Genomic DNA, 23282 nt, shown 5'->3' on the forward strand with positions numbered 1-23282 from the left:
TTTTTTTTAGTTTTAGTTCTTTTACAGATTTATTACATATAACACGTTTACTTAAAAACAAAGCTTTGTCTTGGCATTCCCAAGCCCTTAGTCATGCCTTAAGTAGCTCCCTGGATTCTAGCCACTGTCAACATTAGTGATCAGATACAGTTCCTATCAGATATCCCAGTTCTGGACTAGAACGCTCATTTCTTTTAAAAAATAATAATAATGCAAAGACAAAAGAAAGCATAGTGTGCTTTTCCAATACCCACTAATCAGTACTATGGAAATAATATATTTTATATTCCCTTCTAGTCCAATTTATTTATTCTAGAAATTAACTGAGCTGATAGACAACACCAGGTAAATAATTATTCACTGTTGAAAATGCTCGTTACCGCACATCTACAAATCTTTGGGGGAATTTTCTTTCTGAGCAACATTAGAGCCAGAGTTTACTACTATATGACAGCTAGCTGACTGTAGTGGTTAAAGGCACCAGTTTAGAAAACAGGAGACTGTGTGTTCTGGCCCTGTTTTAGGCATGAGGAGATTTCTCTATTTTAGCCCTAGTAAGCTCAATATTACGGATAGTTTTGACTTACAATCATTTGTTTAGCAGCTGTTCGAAGTTACAACGGCACTGACCGGATTTCACATTTACTGTTGCTGCATCCCCATGGTCACGTGATCAAAGCTGAGGTGCTTGGCCACTGGCATGTATTTATGATGGCTGCGCTGTCCTGGGCCATGTGATCACCAACCTTCCCAGCCAGCTTCCAATAAGCAAAGTCAATGGGAAAAGTCAGATTCGCTTAACGACCACATGATTCACTTAACTATGGCAGTGATTCACTTAACAACTCTGGCAAAAAGGTTGTAAAATGAGGCGCACTTAGCACTGGAAATTTTGTATTCAATGGTGGTCATGTCGAGGACTACCTGTAATTCAAAAGATACAATGTTTGCTACTATATATATATTGAAGTAAAACGTTCTCAAAGTAAATTTGTTAAAGCTGAGTTGCTCTATTAATCCAGTCAGTAATTCTGTACCGCAAGGTACAGCAAAACCTAAAAGCCTTTTGTAGCTCAGCCAAACTGAACACTCTTGTTCCAAAAAAACCTATGGCAACTGCAATAAGTAATAAACCTTGGAATACCAAGATTACAAAACAGCAAAAGTCTTTAAATCTTATGAGATTTCCCAATGTACTAAATTTTATTTTTATGATAATATTTTCTATTAATAAAAGAAGATCCACCTGGTTCAATATTCTATTCTTTAAAAAGCTATCAAACGAGAGAGAAAAATAGTACAGCAGCATGATTATTCCATAATCAAAGTTTTAAATGAAAATGTTCAAACTAATATGGGCAAAAAAAGCATAGATTTAGTTTTTCTTTATACCTGAGCAGATTTTTGTCTCATTTGGTAAATCAATCCTAGTTACTTATTAATTTTGGTGTAGATATTCAGTTTATTCTAATTTCTGTAACATAGATTTTTTTATAGATATATATAATCATATCTCATCATTATTACTATACTATGTTATGTATTTCATGTATGTCTGTATTATGTAAGTGTATACACATGTAAGTGTATGTGTATATACATATCTAATAAACACACAAACATTAACTTTTCTATTTTATATATGTAAAATCTAATCATCATACATAACATCTCATACACACAACAGATAACTCAGCCAACTTAAATGTTTTTAGAGCATAAATGGATGATAAGTGGAAAATTCAGAGAGCATGGGGTTAGCTGGGAAGCTGAAAATTAAAACTGATAGGAAGACTCTAGGTTACCAAGCAGGAGGTAACACTTTTCCAGACAATAGCTTGTTATCTAAAAGTAAAATAATATAACTTGCTGAGTTTGTTGAATAATACAAATGTGATAATCAATACAAAATCCTTAGGATAAAAGCAGCAGCTAGCTATCCTAAAGAGAACTAAGGTCACCAACAAGATGTTTGAGGCCGTGAGTGTTCTGCCAAAGTTGTAATCTCTGAGACTTTTGCCATACAACCTTCCTCTCAAAATAAAAATAATAATAATCTGTATATTATTAAGAGCAAATATGAATAATTATTAAGAACAAATAGGAACAATCTCTTTAAGAGCACAGAGTTGCACTATCTATAAAGTGCCAGAGTTGTTCCAAATTCCTAATGATTGTCTTTTGGGACTAATACAGGGGGACAAGGTCAGTTAAACAGAATGTTTTTTAACACTGCACATAACAATTATGGGCATGATGTGGCTTTCATCAGAAGCCAGGGAGCCAACTACATTGTGCATAGTGAAGTAGAACAATATGCAAATTGCCTGCACTTCAAAGAAACAAACAGATCCAAAGCAATGAGACTGGGTTCCAAACAATCATGTTCAAAGTAGATGCAGTACCAAAGTGTTAAATGGCATTACATTTGCAAGAAACACTCAACCGACCTCTCTTTTTAAAATACAGAAATGATCATGCTGCTACTAATCAAAGAGAGAGAGCTATTATACAGCTTCCACTGATAAAGCAGCTCTACAACCTGCTGAATTGTAAAAACAAAACACTCATGATACACACTGAAATCTTTCCAAAACATGATCCTGTTGATTATTTTAAAATTAAACATGCTGACAATGATTAATTCATTAGTTGGGAATAAATAAAGGCAGTTCAGAGGCCCAGAACTTCAGCCTCAGGCTTTTGTATTCCTCCCTCTTTTTATTAATTCTACGCAAGGGGAAAGCAACTCTTTCTCTTTTACTTTAGAAATTAACTTTAATCATAGGAAATTAAAGCAAGATAAAAACAATGATTTGATATTTTGCTTTGTTACTGAAGCCTAGCTAGAATGAGCCACTTACTTAAATTTGAACCCAGCCTCCACCATTTTTGCAATGGGATAAACACACCTTTCACAGCGGTTCAATTTATTTGTTGCATATATTCACTGCATTTTTAAATTGCAACATTTCTACCATTTTCTTTTCTAAACAAAAGTCCTGCTAAAGTAGTTTAACCTGAGAAATACTGACCAACGCAAAACCATTGAAATATTTGACTGTACAGGAAATCCTCATTTAATGACCACAATTAGGACCCAGAAATTCAGTTGTTTGGCTGGAGTGGCCATTAAGTGAAAATGTGAGTTAGAGTTTCCTTTGCTTTATGGACCTGCAAAGATTATAAATGGAAGGGCTCGCCTCAAGATTACGTTTTCATCACCATCATAACTGTGAACAGTCACTAAATGAGAACGCATATACTCAAAAGCACAACTTGCATACGAGAGGTCAGTAATCTGGACAGCAACTTCCAAATCCCCAGCAATTAACCATGCTGTGATTTATGGCTACTGTAATCCAAACAGCTGAAAAGCATTCAGGATGGCTATCACTGGATCCAGTATTACTGCTACTACATTACCATAAACAATATTTATTTATGACTACCGTATCTTTCAGACTATAAGATGCACCCGAGTATAAGATGCATCATGATTTTGAAGAGGTTTTTTTTAAAGTTTTTGCACTCTGCATGCCTCCGAAGCCCTCGGGACGCCTTATTTTATTTTGCAAAAAAAAGGGGGGGAGGCATGCAGAGGGTTTGGGAAGCTTGTAGAGTGCTCCTGGAAGCTGGGGGGGGGGGCAAAAAACAAGCAAAAACGGCCAGTTTTTGCTCATTTGTGCCCTCCCCAGCCCCCAGGAGCATTTTGCAAGCCTCCCAACCCCTCTGCACATCAATTTTTGAAAACGTAGACCAAAAATGCTGTATTCGGTGTATAAGACGCACCCAGATTTTCACCCTCCTCTTTGCGGGAAAAAGGTGCATCTTACATTACAAAAAATATGGCAAATAGCTAGGTAAATGGTTCAAATCACAGTATGACCAATTCATGTGCAGCTCTACTTCCAGGAGATGCAGTCCAACGCTACACACACAAATAACCTTTGTGCCTTCAAATCCAAAGGCATAATCCTTATGATAATATGCTCCCAAAGGGACGGTTGAGCTACATTTCTCAGGAAATGAAATGACTTGAACACTGTTCATAAAGACATGAAAGTATTGGATAAAAGACAGCCATTCAGAAATTTATAACTTTTTGTAGTGCTATATCAGCTAGGGGAAAGAAAGTTGGCAAGGCAGTAAAAAATGACAGAGATGAAATGACAGCATGAAAAGCTGCTATTGATTCACTTGATTAAAGCAGTTGCTGATCCATGTAGAGGGGCCAGATATGTGTAGTTAAAAGATAACAACTGAGCCTGCTCTTTAATTATAGCTACACATTCTTCATTTCTTCCACTATTTATTTAAATTTATACCACCATCTGCTGGACGGAATTTTAGAACAATCAAATGTAATTGGAGTGCTGCTGCTACAAATAAATAGAAATTGCAGCATTTACCTGAAGTAGAGGCAAAGCAGCCAGGGACATGTGGAGACCATATGGTACTATAAATTACACCTTCGTGACCTCTGAATGTGCGCAATGGCCGTCCCACTTCAGGATCCCACTAGACAACATGTAAACAAATAAAGGATGATTGGTACACCTACTTTCAGGATATAGCTCCCACTTTGGAGATTGTCAAACTGATCTTATTTTTTAAACAAGCAAGCAAAATATAAGCAATTATGGTCATGAAACAAATACATTGCTTTCCTATAAAATTATTTCCCGGTGTAAAAATGTGTATCTAAAATTTGCCAAAATGTGTACCTATAAAAGAGATTAAATTTATGCCTTTCTGAAAATTAGCTGCTTCTTTGATTTGCTTTTCGTTTTAAAAATTGGGATGCATCTCTCCCTCTCTCCCCCTCCTCCCATCCCTCTGTCTCCCTTCTCCCTCTCCCTCCCTCCCTCCCTCCCTCCCACTCTTTGAAATAGAAATAGAAATAGAAATAAACAGCCTGGAAATACTCATAAATGTAGACATATGAAAGGGGGGGGGGGGTGCTCCGACCAGTAGCTTCTATGAGAGTCTATTAGCAATAGCACTTATACTTATATACTGCTTTACAGTGCTTTACAGCCCTCTCTAAGCAGTTTACAGAGTCAGCATATTGCCCCAACAATTTGGGTCCTCATTTTACCCACATTGGAAGGATGGAAGGCTGAGTCAACCTTCAGCCTGGTGAGATTTGAACTGCCAAATTGCAGGCAACCAGCAGCCAGCAGAAGTAGCCTGCAGTACTGCACTCTAACCACTGCACTCTAACCACTGTACCACCATGGCTCATTATAACTTTGATTGGTCACTCAGCAACTAGTCATAAGTCAAGAGCTACCTGTACTTTCAACTATCAACTGCCATGGATTAATAATTTAAAGAACAATTGCATATGCAAGTCTTGATCAATTTGCAGTTTTATTATGGAAAGAAATACATCCTGTGATTCTTCCCACTTGATCAAATTAATTCAGAAACTATTGTAATTATAAAAGCAACTTTAATTGTCTTATTTTTAACTAATATTAATTTAAACAAAAGAAAGCAAGTCAGAAAAGAACAGAAATCATGTTGAGAATGTTAATTTAGAATGTCAAACCAATATGCAATTTAAGTAACCTGCAGTACACACATACCAATTTTGCTGTTTGATCCCATGATCCAGATACTATTAACTGATCTCCTCTGGTTTGACTCCAGTCAACACTACAGACCTGTAAATATTAGATACACTTTAGCTTGCTAGCACACATTGGATAAGCCATAAATAGAGCATATTTCCTGTCCTGCTACTGAAAGAATATACTGGATATACTGTGTAAGAGGAAAATATATCAAGGTTGAAGACTGAAAAAATGAAAACCAATAACCAAAAATAAAACACTTCTCTTTTAATACACATGCATATTAATAACCCACAATTTATAAAAATTTATTAGCTATATGATTGTGAGATAAAATGTTTATGCATGCATGTGCATTTATACTAAAATATATTTGTATATACATAACATAGATGTTTGTGTGTTTGTGTGTCTGTGTAGGCAATGTGTGTGTGACTGGTTGGCACATCCTTTTATTTATTGCAGCGTATAATAGCTGTAGTCTTTACCTTCACTTTTTCTTCCTAAGATAGAAAATTAAGACCCAGTCAACTGTAGTTTTCAATCATATTTCAAGAATTATTTTTGCTCAGAAGAATGGGTCCATTTTATTACCTGCTACTCCCTCAGTTATAGTTCTTTAAAGCATTGATCCAAACACTGCCCAGCTATTCTTGGATTCGCACATTTCTTTTCTATTTTTCTAGTACTCTATCCACTGTGCAAAGAAGATAATCTGCAGGAGAAAACCACAGTCCCTGTAATAAAAACTAGGTTACCACTGGAAATATCCCAGTTCAGATACTCATCTACAATTGGTGTAGCATGGAAAAATTACATAAGCCCAAGGACTATTTAAGTTTACTAAAAGATAAATGCGGCTTCCAAACAGGATCCAATTAGTTTTAGTATGGTGTGACAGCTTTTTAAATATATTATTGATAGAATGGTATTTTATCATTTTATCAATTAACTAGGCTGCCCAAAACAAAACAATGTTCTTTTATCCTGGGAGCAGATTCTGGTTTAACTTTATTTTATTTTCTTAGATATAAGACTAATCTAAGCCATAAGCCATAAGACTAATCAATTAATAAACTATGACTATAAAACAAAACTTCTAATATTGTAAAGGAGTCAGACTATTTAATTTTCAACAACTGAACATATATTTCAAAATACTACGGTAATAGAGCAAAAACCTGATGGCACTCACTGCTTGTGAACCTCTTGATAAGAGCTAACCCTGATGAGTTACAACAAAATATCCTGCAGAATATATGATTCCTGTTTAACATAGTTACTGTAGGACAGGAACCACCTCAAATACTTATATTGCTTATTTTAAGTTTATCTGCATCAACTAACTCCTGCTTTTGATTGGATGGGCAAAATGCCCAGAGAAGTTCCTTCCCTGCCTTTTCCCCTGTAAAATAAAGTGGTTTGCCCATGTACAGGCATGCCACAACAACTGGAAGCAGCTTATGAAGCAGCCACTCATGTCTGGAAAAATACATTAGTTATTCCAAATCATTTCTTTTGCAACTATACCTGTGAAGTAGCCATTTAAAAGGATATTTACAGCCCCGCAGTCTAGAAATCAGGAGATTGTGGCTTCTAGTCCCCCATCAGATACTAAAACCAAATAGGTGATTTTGGGCCAGTCCTTCTCTTTCAGCCCACTTGCGAAAAACCTTACAAGAAACCTGAAGGGACTTCTCCGGGCAATTGTCAGGAATCACACTGACTCAAAGATGTGTGTGTGTGTGTGTGCGCGCACACGTGTGCATGTGTGTTTTAACACTACGATGGGAAACCTCTACTCGAAAACCAACCTTTCACTCAAAAACTCATCACCCTGCCCAAAAGCCTCTTCTCCCGACCACTGCTACCCTCCATACTCTTTTAGGCTGATTTCTTCAACATATATTTTTTCCCTAAAGAAGAGTGTATATGCCATATGAAGACCTTTAGGAAATATAATGCACTTGGTTAATGCTTATTCACTCCTTACACACCTTCCTACTACTCTGCGTTTTCCTTGATGGAGGAGGATGCAATGGCCTCATCTGACAATAACTCCGTAGAGGGAGATAGGTTAGGCTACTACAAAGAGCTCTCTGAATCAGTTGAGGCAATCACTAGCACAGGGCAATGGTTAAAATCAATCTCTGCTAACCCTCTATCCAAAACTTTGATAATCACAAACCAATCTGTTTCCTATTGCTTTTGTTTTCAAGTCACTGACTTTCGTCAAAGGCTCTGGGTGACAATGCCTAACAGATTTTAAAGACCTTGAGCATGAAAATTCAAAAAATATTCAAATAAAAGGAAAAATACTACTTTATCAATTGAGGATGTTAAGCCCGTTTCACTCTTTAGTGGGGAAAAATGCAACAGCTTTGGTGCTGGTAGAAACAAAAAGCTGCCACATGGAGAAAGTCCCACAGACAGGCCTTTAAATTTTTTCATAATAAAATGTGTAGCCTGTAAAATAAGAAAATAGAAGGCAAGAAATGTGTGAAATGCTTGAGGCTAATTCAACTGGACTTTGAAATGCCCTACTTCTATCACAGAATGACAAAAGATATTCCAGTGTAGGAACAGACTATTCAAATCTCACCAATAGTAGTCTACCCTTAGAATTATGAAAATTATGAAGTTAGAACAATTTGGTCTCAAAACATTTTGCAGACCTCCAGAAAAGGTATACTTGGATTGTTTCAAATTTTGGCTATTTTAAGATTCTAACTTTGCTATAAAGACAATGAATACATTTTTATGTTAGCTTCTCTTATTAATCTTGGGGGGGGGGATCAGTACAGTTCTACAAAGTGATAAACTTACAAATTCTGCAGAGTCAAGAAAGTTATGTATAGGAAAGCCAATAATAAATAACTTATTATGGCAGAAGTTCAGACAATATAAATACCACAACCTTCCTGGAAAAAGAAAAAAATAGTCTAATTTCTAGATAAGACAACCGTTTGAAGTGTTTCTATAGTTACTGTAACACTTTAAACAAAAAATCCAAAATGAACCTTTCCATTTTTCCACAATAGAACTAACAGAATCATTATGTTACATAATACTCAAAAATCATTTCCATTGATTTCAATGATACAAAATTGCTATTCAAACAGGGATGCAAGATTTGTAAGGATCATATACAGAACAGTGGACAGAACAGTGGACAGAACATTGCAATTTTCAAAGGAAGTTCTGCTTGTTTGTTTTTCAGAATGTCATTACATTTTCTCCAACAGTATTTATTAAAAAAACATTTTAATAAAGAAAAAATAAACAGAATAAATAAACAAAAGCAACAGCAGGATAAATAAGAAATCATTCAATTCAATAGAAGTGAAAGAAGGTTCTGGTATTTCTAAATTTCAACTACTGTTTTATTGATTAAACTACAAAGGGTTCCTTTTTGAAGAGTCTATCTTGTTCTAGAAAAAAGGGACAATATTTAATTATACCTCTTGAGTGTGTTCCTTATAGACTTGCAAAGGACCTGAAGGTTTTTCAGAATCCCAGATTTGTAAAGATCCATCTCCACTAGACGTGACCAGCACATGCTCATTGTTTTCACTCCACGTCACATCAAATAGACCATCATTCCAGTCAAAACTAAACCAAAAGTGAATATATTAATTCATGACAAGAATATATCATTTAATATAACTGGGTACTATTTAATGATATAAAATTTTATATAATGACTAGGTTCACCCCAACACACAATCTCAAAACAAACATTTACATCTCACACAAACAAATATGATGATGTGGGCCTGGGGAGAACCTGGAATGAATTTTTAGCAAGTCATAATATTTCACTGAGCTACATTCACTCAGTTTAACTCATTTTACACAGGAATTATGAAAAGACAGGAACACATATTCAATCCTCAGCTTTCTTGCTTAAACAATGAATGTGTGGGAGGGGGGAGGATTATGACCCACTTTTAACATTTAGCATTTTAAAAATTAAGTCTGCTAGAAATAAATAGATCTAACTTTTTATGAAGTTCATATCCAGTTTATCTTATTCAAGCTCATTGTCAGTGGGGCCACTGATGTATAGAGAGTAAAGGTGATAATGAGTCTCCTTGAAAAATTCCACATTTGATATCAATTTATAATTCTTCTCTATTAGTCAGAGGTGGGTTCCTACCAGTTCGCACCTATTCGGTAGAACCGGTTCGTCAAATCTACCGAACCGGTTAGAAGAGGTTCCACCAGTGGACCCGGAAAGCAGGCCACACCTACAGAAGAGGTTCCAAAATTTTTTGAAACCCACCACTGCTATTGGTGATCAACTTTGATCACCAAAACTTTATTGAATTATTCATAAATGGTTGAATGTTGTACTAACTCCAAAATTTTGAGATATTTTTCAATCCAGCTACAGAATAAAATGCTTTTTTACAATCTATTCAAGTCATAAAGAAATGTGTTCTTTTTCTCAAATTCTTTAAAATCAATTTGTTGATTCCTTCATTCCTCTTAAATTTTTGGAGGATCTTTTTTTTTCTACAGGGAATAAATCATTTCTTTTCAAATAGCTGTAAATTTCATTTGCAAGGTTTCCAATGAAGATAGCCAACTGACCAAAGCTTTTTCAATTTTTCAGATTTTTCAATTTCAGGTTTTATGACTCTCTTCTCCATGAATCACCACCATAAGATCCTCCATAAAGTAATAGTTTGCAAGGAGACTCTGAACCAGTACTTGGAAGTAGTCAGATAAGTCATCCATAAGTTGGGAGGTGGGGCTGTAACCACTTCGTTGTTAAAAAAAAGTAATTGTTTTCGAATGTATTTTTCAAATGGAGAGTTAGCCATGTCTTTCACTTTTTAAACACTTTGCTTATTATCCTTACTAATTCAATTACAGTCTGTTTCACCTTTTTGAAAATCTGCACCATTTCTGGGAGATTGTTATTATTGAACAATAAGGAGGGTTGCCATAGGTGAGCTGAAATAAGGAAGCTTGGAGTACTTTTTTCTTTCTTATTTTGATGGAGAAACATAAACATTGAAAGTTATTGTTTAATATCTTAATTTTCATGAATTTGTCACTTTTATTTTATGTTTGGAGTTATAATTTGCACTTTTGGGTTTTTTGTTATGGGACGCTGAAATCTTCCAATTTTAATGGATACTGATTGGCCAGAAGTACCAGTTCATCTACAAAAAGCTTTTTTTAATGTATATTTTCTTTGACCACAAGAGGGAGCTGAAGAACAGAAGAAGATGAAGCAATATAAGAAGACATTAAAGGCAACAAAACTAGAAAAAAATTGCAAAAATTATTTTGAAGGAGTATTTAAGCAAAATTCATCTTATAGATCAACTATGTTTGAAAAATGTCATGAAAGAGGAGCAAGAGAAACAAATTAAAGTAAGTAAGATAGATGAGTAATCCAGAGATACAGCCAAGTGCAGAGCTATCGAACCACTGCATAAGAATTTGATAATGAAAAGAACCTAACTGGAATATAAATTTGATGCGAACAGTGCCTATTATGAATATGATATAATTACAAGCCCATTACAATTATAAGTCCCCCAGTGCAACTGAAATAAGAAAAGTTGCAAGTAAAACTATGCTCCTTAAGACAATACATTTGGGATTTCCACTTCAAAAATGAAATGGAAACTGACAATGTCAAAATATTTGTTTTAAAAATCATATTGGAGAATCTTTTGAGAAAAAATATTTCTTTAATAGATATTCCAAAGAAGAAAAAGATTTTACTTTGAGAACAAGCTGGAAGGAGTGACTTAAATTTAATAGGCTAATAGAAGTAAGGATGTATTTTCTATTAGTTTAACACAGGTAATTAAAAGAAAGTTAAATGCATTCTTTTGGGCTTATAAAATGGAACTGAAAATTTGTTATTCTTTTTTCTTTTATATATGCTTGAATAATTCCTAAATTTTGCAAATTATTACTGAAAGTGAATGTAAAAGTATATACTGTATGCTAAAAGGAAGTTTAAAAAGATGTATTAGAATTGATTTTAGTTATAAAGATGAAATTTTTAGAAAAATCTTTAGAGCTTCAAAAATAATATAAAACAGTTTAGCATTTAAGATTAAAGAATTTGAAACAATGTAGTGAGTTTTGTTAGTATAAATGATAGTTTTGAAAGATTAATAAATAGAGATATTATCACTTCCCAGAACGGAGAGGGAGGGGAGAAAAAAAAAGATTCTGCTAAGATGGCGATGTAAATTATTTTTAAAAAAGAGATTTCATTTCATGCTGTTTTACTTACAGATTAAGGTAAAGGTAAAAGTTCCCCTCACACACATGTGCTAGTTGTTCCTGACTCTAGGAGGCGGTGCTCATCTCCATTTCAAAGCCAAAGAGCCAGCACTGTCCGAAGACATCTCCATGCTCATGCGGTCGGCATGACTAAATGCCAAAGGTGCATAGAACATTGTTACCTTCCCCCTAAGGTGGTCCCTATTTTTCTACTTGCATTTTTACATGCTTTCAAACTGCTACATTGTCAGAAGCTGGGACAAGTAACAGGCACATGCTCAAAGTAGTAAAGGGAGCTATATTGCCAAGGCTAAAAACTCAACCCAACTCAGAAATGTTGATTGATAACAGAAGTTGAAGGGAATAGACGTCCACCTTGTTTACTGAGGAATTAAGTTCCTATCTTCTGAATGCATATCATTTTGCAGGACATTATGTGGGCAGTCACTTTTACACATCACTGTCACTACTAACCATAAGAGATATCGGGAATTGATAGATTTTTTTAAGTGTTTGTTGACAGTTTTTATTTTTTTAGCAGAATTTAATGTTGTAGGATTTATTTATTTATTTGCCTTTTTCTGGAATCAATGTAGGCAAGTTTCATGTACAATGTTTTTTATGAAAGAAGAATCTTCAAGTAGGGAAGTGGTTCAATTTCCTTTTTTTCTCTTCAGTTGATTTTTGTTTTATGGGTTTGGGGCAGGGATGTGCAGTCAGGGGAGGCAGGGGAGGCAAAGCCTCACCACTGTCATCATGAAAAGAAAAAAAAATTAAAAGGAAAAAGGCTGAGCTAGTTGCTGCCAGAGTCACAGTGGATGACTCTGCTTAGTGCTTAACTGTTTAAAAAAGCCTCTTAAAAAAGTGCCCTCTGGAGGAGAAGGCGAGAAAACTTGTCCCGCCGCCTGTCACTTCGTCCGAAACCAGCTGTTCATTGCAGCCTGACTCGCTGTTTGTCCTTGCAGATCCGGGGCAACGACCGCTTGGAAGACTGATCGCCAAGGGTGGTAGGAAAGATCGTGGCGCCCTGCTTGTCCTACATAGCGAGGTTGTTGTAAAAGAGGTTTGCGGGCTGGCAGACCAGCAAGGACTTGGGGTCGGGGGGAGCGCGCATCTTTCCCATCCAAGCCCCGCAGACATCACCAACCCCCGGCCGGGCTCTGGGGAGCTGAGCGGGATCCCCCCGGGGAGACTCTTTGCCTGCGGTGCGCCTTGATGCAGAGGGGAGTGGCAAGGCAAGAAGACAAGAGCACTCCCGGGCAGTCGAAGCAGGCAGGTGGCACGGAGGAAGCGCTCCGGAGCATCTACCTGGCTGGCTGGCTGCCTTTCACTCCCGCCGCCTGTCACTTCCCCTGCTTTGCGTCACCCGCCTGCGATCCAGCTCCAGGTCAGCGCCATCCCTGCCCAATGGGACTCCGCAATCGCAGCCAGGCAGGCAAGCAGCAGCGGCCGGGCAGACGGAGCGCAATGCTTGAGCCACCTGACGGACAGACGGGCGAGCCAATTCCGGAGTCTTCCTCTTCTTCTTCCCCCCTCTCCTCCTCCTCTTCCTCCAGCTCCGCAGTCCCCTCCACATTCCTGCATCCCCTCCACGCCTCTCGTGACCCACGCAGGGGCTCCCCGGGCCGCCCCCGAACCTGCTCTGTTCCTTCCCGGGGCTTGCAGGGTTTCCCTGCAAAGCTTCCAGGAAAGCTTTCTTGAAAGCGGGCAAAATCCGCCCTGCCGCCCGGGCATCCGCCTCTATGTCGGACATAGTGCCGGGGCGGCAGAGCAGCTTTTGCTTGCTTGCCTCACTAGCCATTAAACTCACCGCACATCACTGGTTTGGTGTATGTGTGTGTTATAAACATCCCTCTACAAGAAAGGATAAATGCAAGTAACAGAAAATGAAGAGCCATTTTCTTTTTTGTTAAATTAACACCTATACAGTTAAAGTAAAGGTAAAAGACATTCCCAATATTTCTAAATCACCAAGTAATATTGTACTTTCAAAGATCCAATAGGTGTTTACTGTCTTTGTCCTTGGAAGAGAAAAATTGTTGAATAAAAAAAAAAAAAACCAACCCCATTCCATCCCCCAAATTGTTTTACAATATATTTCAGCAAAACAATATGCTGTAATCAGAAAGTCCTTAGAAAACTAGAAAAAAACTACATTCCCTCCCTGTTCAAATAATATTCTTGTATAGAAAGAATTCTGTCCTATAAAGAAATGTCTGTAAAACAAAAAACAAAAAAAGACATGATGATTTCTGAATTAACATTCATATTTGGGGCTGAGGACCAATGGAACTGTTCCACCATTGGAGTTTGAGACAAAATTTGGAGCTGGCAAATACGTGAATATTTTCATGCATAACAAAAATGTAGTCATTAGTAATTTTCCAAGATTGCAGCAAACCACTAAACTGAATAAAATTTAGAGGATATAAATCTGTGTTGCATCTAAAAAAATTCTACTTGTTTTAGGAAGTTTTTACTTCCTAAAAATACTGTCAGCTTGAGGCTTTAAAGGATTCTGAACTGTTCTATTGTCAATACTTCTTTCAACCCCTTTTTATTCAATACTACTGTTGTGGCTCGCCAGCTGCCAGCAGAGCTAGCGGCAGACTCGGATGATGAGGAGGTTGGGGAAGAACTTGGGCCAGTTCTGGAGCCTGGGAAAGGCTCTGATGGATGCTCAGTGTCAGAAGCAGAGATAGAGCCAGGGCCATCCAGAAAGGCAGCTGCCTTTGGAGTCAGAGATGAGTGAGGAAGAAGAACAGCTGGGGGCTGTTCTAGATGTACGTATGTGCAGAGCAGATAGGAGAGGTGAACAATGGAGGACAATGAGTCATCTCAGGAAGCAAAACAAACATGGATGCTGACTGGGCCCTCTCTGGCCGGGAAATAAATCAGAGGAAAAGGGAGGGGTGGTTGTAGCAGACAACCATTTGTATTTCTAGAGAGTTTGCTCCTTGTGTGTTTCGTGGGACAAAGACTGCCCTGCCAGAACTGAAGTTTGTCTATTTCTCTGACTTAATTTGCAGCCTTCAGGCTGGGAGCTCACAACCTTGCATTTATCATAACAAGCTGATAAGGATTATTGCTTCAATTAACTCCTTGCAGGACTCTTGCCTGGACTTTCTATTGGTGATTGCAATTATTTCCCAGTAATTAAAGATGGGTTTTTCTTTGTGGGGAGTCTTTTTCTTGCTTCTGCAAAGGCCAGGTCAGAACAACTACTCTATTAAATCAATACACCAGAATTTAGCAGCATATGTGCTTTTGATACAGTTACACTATTTAATAAAACTACATCAGAATATCTAATTACAAAAGCACAAGATTATGCAATAATTATTTTTATTTTTAAAAAAAACCAAAATACCTCCTGAAAAGATGAAGTCCAGCTTCATTTTGTTCCAATACCACTAGAGTTCCACAACCTAAAATTGAAGATAATAAAAACAACACTGAAAACAATGGTTTACGCATGGATGTCAAACTCGATTGCGTTACGTGACATATCGCGATGTATCGTGATGTTTTTTGCCTTTGCGGAGCTGGGGTGGTCGTGGCCTGCCTGTGATGGATCCAGCCCACAGGACATCCGTTTGACATCTCTGCTTTACAGTATAATACGGACTAAATTAGACTAAGATTCTTGAAAACTGATAAACTTTGGGAACCTTTTTTAGAAACACTGAAGCCTACCTTACAGCCTTGTCAAATTATATCTACTTAACATAGCATTGCTACTCTAACTGGCAATGCTTTTTTAGGGTATGAGAGGTTTTTTTCATTACTTACAATTTAATTTTTTTAACTGAAGATGTTATATACAAAGTATGTGCTCTGCCATCTTCTTTTCCCAAAAGATGTACAGGTTACATTCCGGTGAATTTTACTGTTATTAAGCTTCCGAAGACTAAATATAAAAATATATCTCTATAGCATGGATTGTTAAGCAAAATCAGTATTACCTTTTACTGCCTTCAAAAGTTGTACATTTCAAGAACCATTTTGAAAACTTGAGATGGGAAAAGGAAGTAGGAAGCACTTTCAAATAAACGTTTGAAGAGATTTTTGACTTTAGGGTACAAAAATATAATGGCCACAATTAACTTCAGATATAGTTTAAAATAATGTAGAGATGACCTTATGGAAGGAATGATCAAATATAATTAAGGGAAAAGAAATCACAAATGAGTCATTGAAATGTGAAAATAATGAGAAAGAAAAAAACTCAAAATAAGACTGCTTTGATTCTGTTTGGTGAAAGAGAAGGCAACGGAAAACTGACTGACTTTCAAGATCCTGTTTTATACCTCACAACAATAAAGTAGCATGTCATGAATTCTTGCAGTATCTGGTCTGCAAGATACTGGGCAAAAAGGGTGACATATAGCTTTAATGACTATCATATACTGGTGTAACTGTACTGGATGGCTAATTGTATACTGATTCCATGTAAAATGGAAATGCAACCTAAAAGACCCCATAGTTGCATGCAAACCTGAATGTTTCATGTGTGTTCCCATTTGAACATTATTCAAATGTCACCATGACTGGGAGAAAATGACTAAATATATAACAGGAACTACATATTAACTATTTAATTTTAATTCAATAAAAATGATTCCCCACCCCCTCTTTTCATCCTTGTACTGCCCACTTTTTGGATTGTGGCCTCAAGCACACCATTCAGATGTCATATGTGGGAATGCCTTTTTCCTAAGGCATTTTTGTTATCTTTGGAGATTTATTCCAGGTGCAATACAGGCAGTCCTTGACTTACAACCACTCGTTTACTGACCATTCGGAGTTACAAGGGCACTCAAAAAAGTGACTTATAATTGTTTTTCACGCTTATGGCTGCTACGCCATCTCCATGTTCACATGATCAAAATCCAGACGCTTGGCAACTGACTCATATTAATGATGACTGCAGTGTCCCAGGATCATGTGATCACTTTTGACAAGCAAAGTCAATGGGGAAGCCAGATTCACTTAACAATCATATTACTACTGCAGTGGTTCACTTAACAACTGTGGCAAGTTGTTCCGCGCAGCCCTCAAGACCTGGCTCTCCCAACAGGCCTGGGGATAAGTCCTTAATTTGCCCCACCCGAGTGTTGAATGTAGAATGCATGTTGTGTTTTTACTACTTATCTTGTTTTTATATCGCTTATTGTGTATTGTACCCCCTCCCTAATGGTTGTAAGCCGCCCTGAGTCCCCTCAGGGAAAAGGGCGGCCTATAAATTTTAATAAAATACCTAAAAAAAAAAAAAAAGAAAGGTAATAAAATGGGGCAAAACTCACTTAAGTGTCTCACTTAGAGAAATATTGGGCTCAATTGTGGTCGTAAATCAAGGCCTACCTATACTAACAAACATAATTAACTAGCAGGGAAAAAACATTTTCACTACTAAATTTACAGAGAGACATACAGATAGTCCTCAATTTATGATAACAATTGAGCCCAAATTTATGTTACTAATCAATTTTGTCAATCATACAGGACATTTCCCAGTTGCAATGTTTGGCTGTGAAAGTTGGACCATAAGAAAGGTTGAGCGTCAAAGAATTGAGGCCTTTGAACTATGGTGCTGGAGAAGACTCCTGTGAGTCCCTTGGACTGCAAGGCAATCAAACTGATCAGTCCTAGAGGAGATCAACCCTGACTGCTCTTTGGAAGGCCAGATCCTGAAGATGAAACTCAAATACTTTGGCCACCAAATGAGAAGGAAAGACTCACTGGAGAAGAGCCTAATGTTAGGAAAGATTGAGGGCAAAAGAAGAAGGGGATGACAGAGAATGAGGCGGCTGGATGGAGTCACTGAAGCACTAGGCCTGAGCTTAAATGGACTCCAGAGGATGATAGAGAATAGGAAGGCCTGGAGAAACATTGTCCATGGGGTCGCGATGGGTCGGACACAACTTTGCAATAACAACAAAACTGATAAACAAGCTTGAGACTACAAATTGGGGTCTGGCTTATCTCTTTTGTGAACTTTAAAACAACCTTTCTCTTTACAATTTATTCCCTTTCAGACCTCATTTTAATAAACATGTATGCTATTACCCTGTCCAATCAACTTTCCTCTTTCAGATGTCTTTGTTATGTTAACTATAAAAGGGGATGTAAGCTAAAGATCGGGTTCTCTCTTTGAATGAGGAATGCCTTTTGTCTGAATACTCTGATAAATTGTAATAAAATGATCTTCCTGTCTCGATTTGTGCCTAGGTACGAGCCTGAAAAAGCCATATTTGGCCTTCACAACTGGGTGTAACCTGACAGCACTCACCCAGGAAAGCCTCAGCACTCCCTTCCCAGGTGAAGAGTGTCTACAGCATCTTGGCTTTCGCAATAGCAATAGCAATAGCAATAGCAGTAGACTTATATACCGCTTCATAGGCCTTTCAGGCCTCTCTAAGCGGTTTACAGAGAGTCAGCATATTGCCCCCAACAATCCGGGTCCTCATTTTACCCACCTCAGAAGGATGGAAGGCTGAGTCAACCCTGAGCCGGTGAGATTTGAACCGCTGACCTGCTGATCTAGCAGTAGCCTGCAGTGCTGCTTTTTAACCACTGCGCCACCTTGGCTCTTCTCCCCCCCCCCCCGTTTTTTTGTGATCTCTTGAGCTAGTTTGTTTTTTTAAAAAATACGGCCCTGAAGTGTGCACATCACACTTGAAGACTACCAATTAATTTGGGATCACCAAGAGCACGTGTGTACGTCTGTTCCAAGTAAACTTTTATCAGCTCGGTTAAATGCAATCTAAGCTGCAAAAATCCTAGCATTTGCAAACAGATTCACTTAACAATCATATTACTACTGCAGTGGTTCACTTAACAACTGCGGCAAGAAAGGTAATAAAATGGGGCAAAACTCATTTTAAGTAAATTCACATAAGTAAATCCCGTGAACCCTAAGAATGGTCGGGAAATGGGGCGGTGGCTTCTATCCAAACCAGGTCATTATCTCGGTGAAAGCCCTTCAAACAGGCAGGCATACTGGAGCCTATAGGAGCCCTGCCGTTTACAGGACGAGTCTGCCCCACACAAGCCCGTCCTCCTCTCTCTCCAATCACCCTTTGGACGCGACCAGATAGTCAAGGCAGCAGAATTGCTGCTGACGACGCCACTGCGCACGCGCCACTTGCCGCTGTTTCACCTGCAATCCCGTAGTACTGCGAGGTAGCGCAGGCCAAACGCCCCGGCAGGTACGGCGAAAATTCTACTGCGTAACCGTGGCGGCCGGGCAAGCGGAAGGCCTGCGCCTTCAGAAGCTTCCCTAGCGCTTCGCCGCCGTTACGGCTCATGGTCTCACCGCCGGCTCTGAGCTCGTTTGGCCGGCCGCTGGGGAGGCAGCTGCTCGCGGGCGGCTTCAAAACCGCCCGCTCCCTTCCTTGTATCGCCGGGCCCACTCGCTCCTCCTCCTCCCGTCTCGTATGGGCGGGGATGAGGGAAACAGTCGCCGTCGCCGCCATGCTTGTTTTGGGCGACAAGCCTTTCTTCCGAATTGCCTTCTTGCGAGTCGGGCTTCCGATTGCAGCTTGCCTTTCATTGGAATCGATTCATCGAAGAAGGCGAAATACACAAACAAATGGTTAAAACTATCCAAGATTAGTTAGGTTGTACACACGAGACCACTACGAAATGGAAATGAGAAATTTTCTGACAGTGAGAACAATCAACCAATGGAACAGAAGTTGCCTTCAGAAGTTGTGAGAGCTTTATCACTGGAAGCTTTCAAGAAGAGACTGGACTGCCATTTGTCAGAAATGATGTAGAGTCTGCTGCTTGAGCGGGGGTTGGACTAGATTACCTACAAGTTCCCTTCCAACTCTGTTAATCTGTTAGAACATATGTCTTTAACTGACTTGTTTAAGCGTGCTGTGTTGTTAAGACTTTGCAAATTTTTATATTACTTTTCATTAAGATGGGTTATAGTGTGGTTATAAGTGTAAAATAACAGGTGAAAACCACAAATGGATATTTGTTTTGGCCTTTTAAAACAAATATGTAATAAATGTCAAGACATATTGCAATAAAATTTTAAGGACGGCATTCATTGCTCTTTCTGTAAACCTTCAGTTTTGACAGTATAGTTTTTTTAAAAGTTAATTGTAGAAATTTGCTGGTGATACTACACTTTCATCTATTCAGAACATTACAATCCTAGATTATAAACAATTAAGGCTTTAACTGCTATTTATGCATACTGTGTGCATAGTAATAGAATATTCATTGTAATAGAGAAGTATATCAACAAATTTCCACCCAAGTGTAATGATGACAAAATTGTCACCAAAGCTATCAGCATCTGTTTCTTGTTCTTTTATCAACTCAGTGGTAAATTAGATAAACTCAAATTCTATCCAATTGCCCCACCCTTCTTTATTTCCTGCTCTTAGATAAAGAAGCTCTTCATTAGCATTTTACTAGAGGAACAGACTTATTTCACAAATGGTAAAACAGATCTGTTATTATTTATTAATTTATCAGATTTACAGAGCCATCCATATCACCAAATTTGATTATGGCTGGCAGACATCCCAATAAAACAATGCATATGTTAATATATATATATATATATTATACATACATACATACATACATAATACTTATTTAGAATTAGATTAAATTAAAATATATATACAAACCCTACGCACAGAGAGAACAAGTATATCCACTTCACCTGAACCATACCTCTAATTGACAATAGTAAATCTTTTTTCTATTAGTCATTTAAAAAGTTTAAGAAAAGACTATTGATTTTATTACAATTGAATTTCTAAGGAAGCACATGGTCTGGTTTGCCCAAGATGTTGGCTAAAATGAGGCTGCCTAATTTGTGGCTCAGCATGTAATTTAAGTGAATCTGGCTAATGTCATGTGCAATTTTAGCATGCACTTGCATTAATTCAGTTCATTATATGCTTTGTGAGAGGACAAGCTATACAGCCCTATGATGTGAGTAAACATATGTAATATAAATCAAATAAGTCATATAATAGTCTTATTAATTTCTCAACAAGAGTAGTGATCAAAATGTGCTAAAGATTTTGCAACACTGATGTTAAGAATGAAAAATGCTACTCTATATAAAAGCTAGGCATATATTTTCACCCATATAATTTTATGCAAAGATAATAAAGATGCCTGAAAGTTTGTGGCTTATTGTTTAGGTAGTTGAAAGATAAATAGGATAAGCAAGATTTTGCAGAGAAGTTACATAATCTAAAAGTTACATTTGGTAAATCCTTATTTTGATTAGGTTTATTAAATGTAGAATAACTGCTAGAAAAAGCCATAATCTATCCATTTTCTCTACAATTAAATTGTGTAAGAACATGGACTCTAGTGGAGTTCTCCAAGCCTTGCAATTAATTGTTGTTTGAGCATTCCTTTAAGGCCTGGTTTCCTTTTGTTTTTTGATGGTTTCCTAAAATTCCCACTTTTTTAATTTGTGAAAAATCCAAATGGGAACTCCAACATCTTGGAGAACTGTTAGAATTTTGCAAGATTGGACAATTTTATAAGATCTAAACAAACCTTTTTTGTGTGAAATAAATATATTTCAGTGCTCATTCCACTATGTAATGTTTTATTTACCTGAGGTGTCTATTCTACAGCTACAGCTAACCCCTAGTATGAACCAGGCCATTATAACCTGCTGTGGTTAAATCATAGTTTAGCACGTTTTCTTAGGTTATATTGGTGAATTAGACCTTTACTAATGCAAATATATAATCCTTGATCAAAGAAATTCACTTTTCCATCAAGCATCAGTTTTTATTTGTTTTAATATGCAACATATGTTTATTCTTGCAATCATGTGAGCTGTTCACCTTTATTTTCAGGTTTCCAATTACATCATTTAAAGGTATATCAAGGGACCTTATCTCAGGAGGCACAAGTGGCAATGTTTGTTTTATTGCAGGAAAAGGCAGAGATTACAAAGTGCAAAGAAAAAAGTGAAAAGAAACTCTTATGATGAAACTTCCATTTATTATGAAAAATGCACTTTGAAAAAAAAGATGCGTATTCTAAAAAAAAAGCATTTTGAGATAAGGTAGCACATATGATGGTGGGAGGGAGCATAGAAATCACCTTGGAGAGAATAAGCAGCAGCTGTTAGCAAAATGTTACCTTAGCCTGGGAAAACAAGAGCAGGAGAAAGAAACCAAAACTTACGCTGCATTGACTCCTTTTCATATAAGAGGGAAGGAAGGGGAAACACAATCAAGATGTTGTTATAGTCAATATCAATAGAGTGGAGTTCTACTATTTATTGTGTTTCTTTCCTGACCTGGCTTATCTTGATTGACAGATACCCATCTTTCTGGCCAGCCACTGCTTTAAATCTCAAGAGTCATTATATCTAAGCAGGAAGAGGCACTCTTTGTGATATAAATATGGTAAATGGTAATCCTGTTCAGATACAGGTAGTCCTTGACTTACAACAGTTCATTTAGTGACCGTTCAAAGGTACAGCAGCACTGAAAGAAGTGACATGATTGTTTTTCACGCTTATGACTGTTGCAGCATCCCTGTGATCAAAATTTAGCTTGGGAACTGACTTGTATTTATGATGGTTGCAGTGTCCTGGGGTCATGTGATCCCATTTTGTGACCTTCCAACAAGCAAAGTCTGTTGTAATATAGTTCATTGTGTAGATGTGTGTCCCCCATGGCCTAGTTCATACTAGGGCTTACAGAGCCACGCTGAATCACACAGGAGAAAACAAACTCCTAAAACGCCATAACATCCTGATAGTGCATAACATAACATTCTGAGATGTGCCCTACCATTGACGTCCAGGATTTGACCATATATAGACGAGCAGTAGATTAGTAATTGTACTTTTACAGGCTGTTTTTACTCACATGCTATTGCTCCTCCTGCCTTTGTCCTATCTCAATAAAAGGGGCTCTCAGACCCCCAATCTGGGTCGCTCCATCTCGAGAAAGTTCGTGTCCTGTCTTTTCTCAACATTGGCCTCATGGGCGAACCACGGGAACGTTACATTTGGTGACCCCGACGTGATTTTCCTGTGTCACCAGCCTTTCACTCATCCCCGACTGGGCAAAGTCTCGCAACCAGGGCCAGCCGTCAGCGAACGGAGAACCCTCCCAAATCGTGAGTATGGGCTCGGGCTTCTCGAAGGCTCAGACTGCACACTTGCAGGAGCTTCGGGATATCGTTAAATTGTCTGTTGCAATCTCTCAAGCGGCAGGTCGTCCGCTTCCCCTTCCCCCGAAAAAACATTTCCTCTCTCTATTGGCTTACATCTATAAGAATTGTCCCATTTACCCTGAGAAGGGCTCTCTTAAAGTCTCCTTATGGCTCCAATTGGGTATTTATTTCCATGAGGAACCTCGAGCCCCGCCAGAAGTTCTCACTACTTGGAGACTTCTTGTAAGATGCCTTCAAATTCATGAGGAAGAT

At 37.9% G+C, this 23282-nt stretch overlaps 1 protein-coding gene across 1 annotated transcript in view; it reads right to left on the reverse strand.

Annotated features, from left to right (window-relative positions):
- Positions 1–19188, reverse strand: part of PEX7 (peroxisomal biogenesis factor 7) — a 69222-nt gene extending 50034 nt beyond the window's left edge. Inside the window, exons 1-5 of the mRNA XM_087718392.1 lie at positions 19003–19188; positions 15211–15268; positions 9044–9194; positions 5595–5672; positions 4413–4521 (exon numbers count right to left, since the gene is read on the reverse strand). Of these exons, the coding sequence (XP_087574518.1) occupies positions 4413–4521; positions 5595–5672; positions 9044–9194; positions 15211–15268; positions 19003–19150 (544 nt within the window). The 5' untranslated portion in view covers positions 19151–19188. The remainder of the gene's footprint in view (positions 1–4412; positions 4522–5594; positions 5673–9043; positions 9195–15210; positions 15269–19002) is intronic.
- Between the last annotated feature and the right edge of the window lie 4094 nt (positions 19189–23282).

This window comes from Thamnophis sirtalis, unplaced genomic scaffold (genome assembly GCF_051295495.1).
Source record: "Thamnophis sirtalis isolate CommonGarterSnake01/CBP01778 unplaced genomic scaffold, rThaSir2_p1.2 scaffold_6, whole genome shotgun sequence".
Lineage (NCBI taxonomy): Eukaryota > Metazoa > Chordata > Lepidosauria > Squamata > Natricidae > Thamnophis > Thamnophis sirtalis.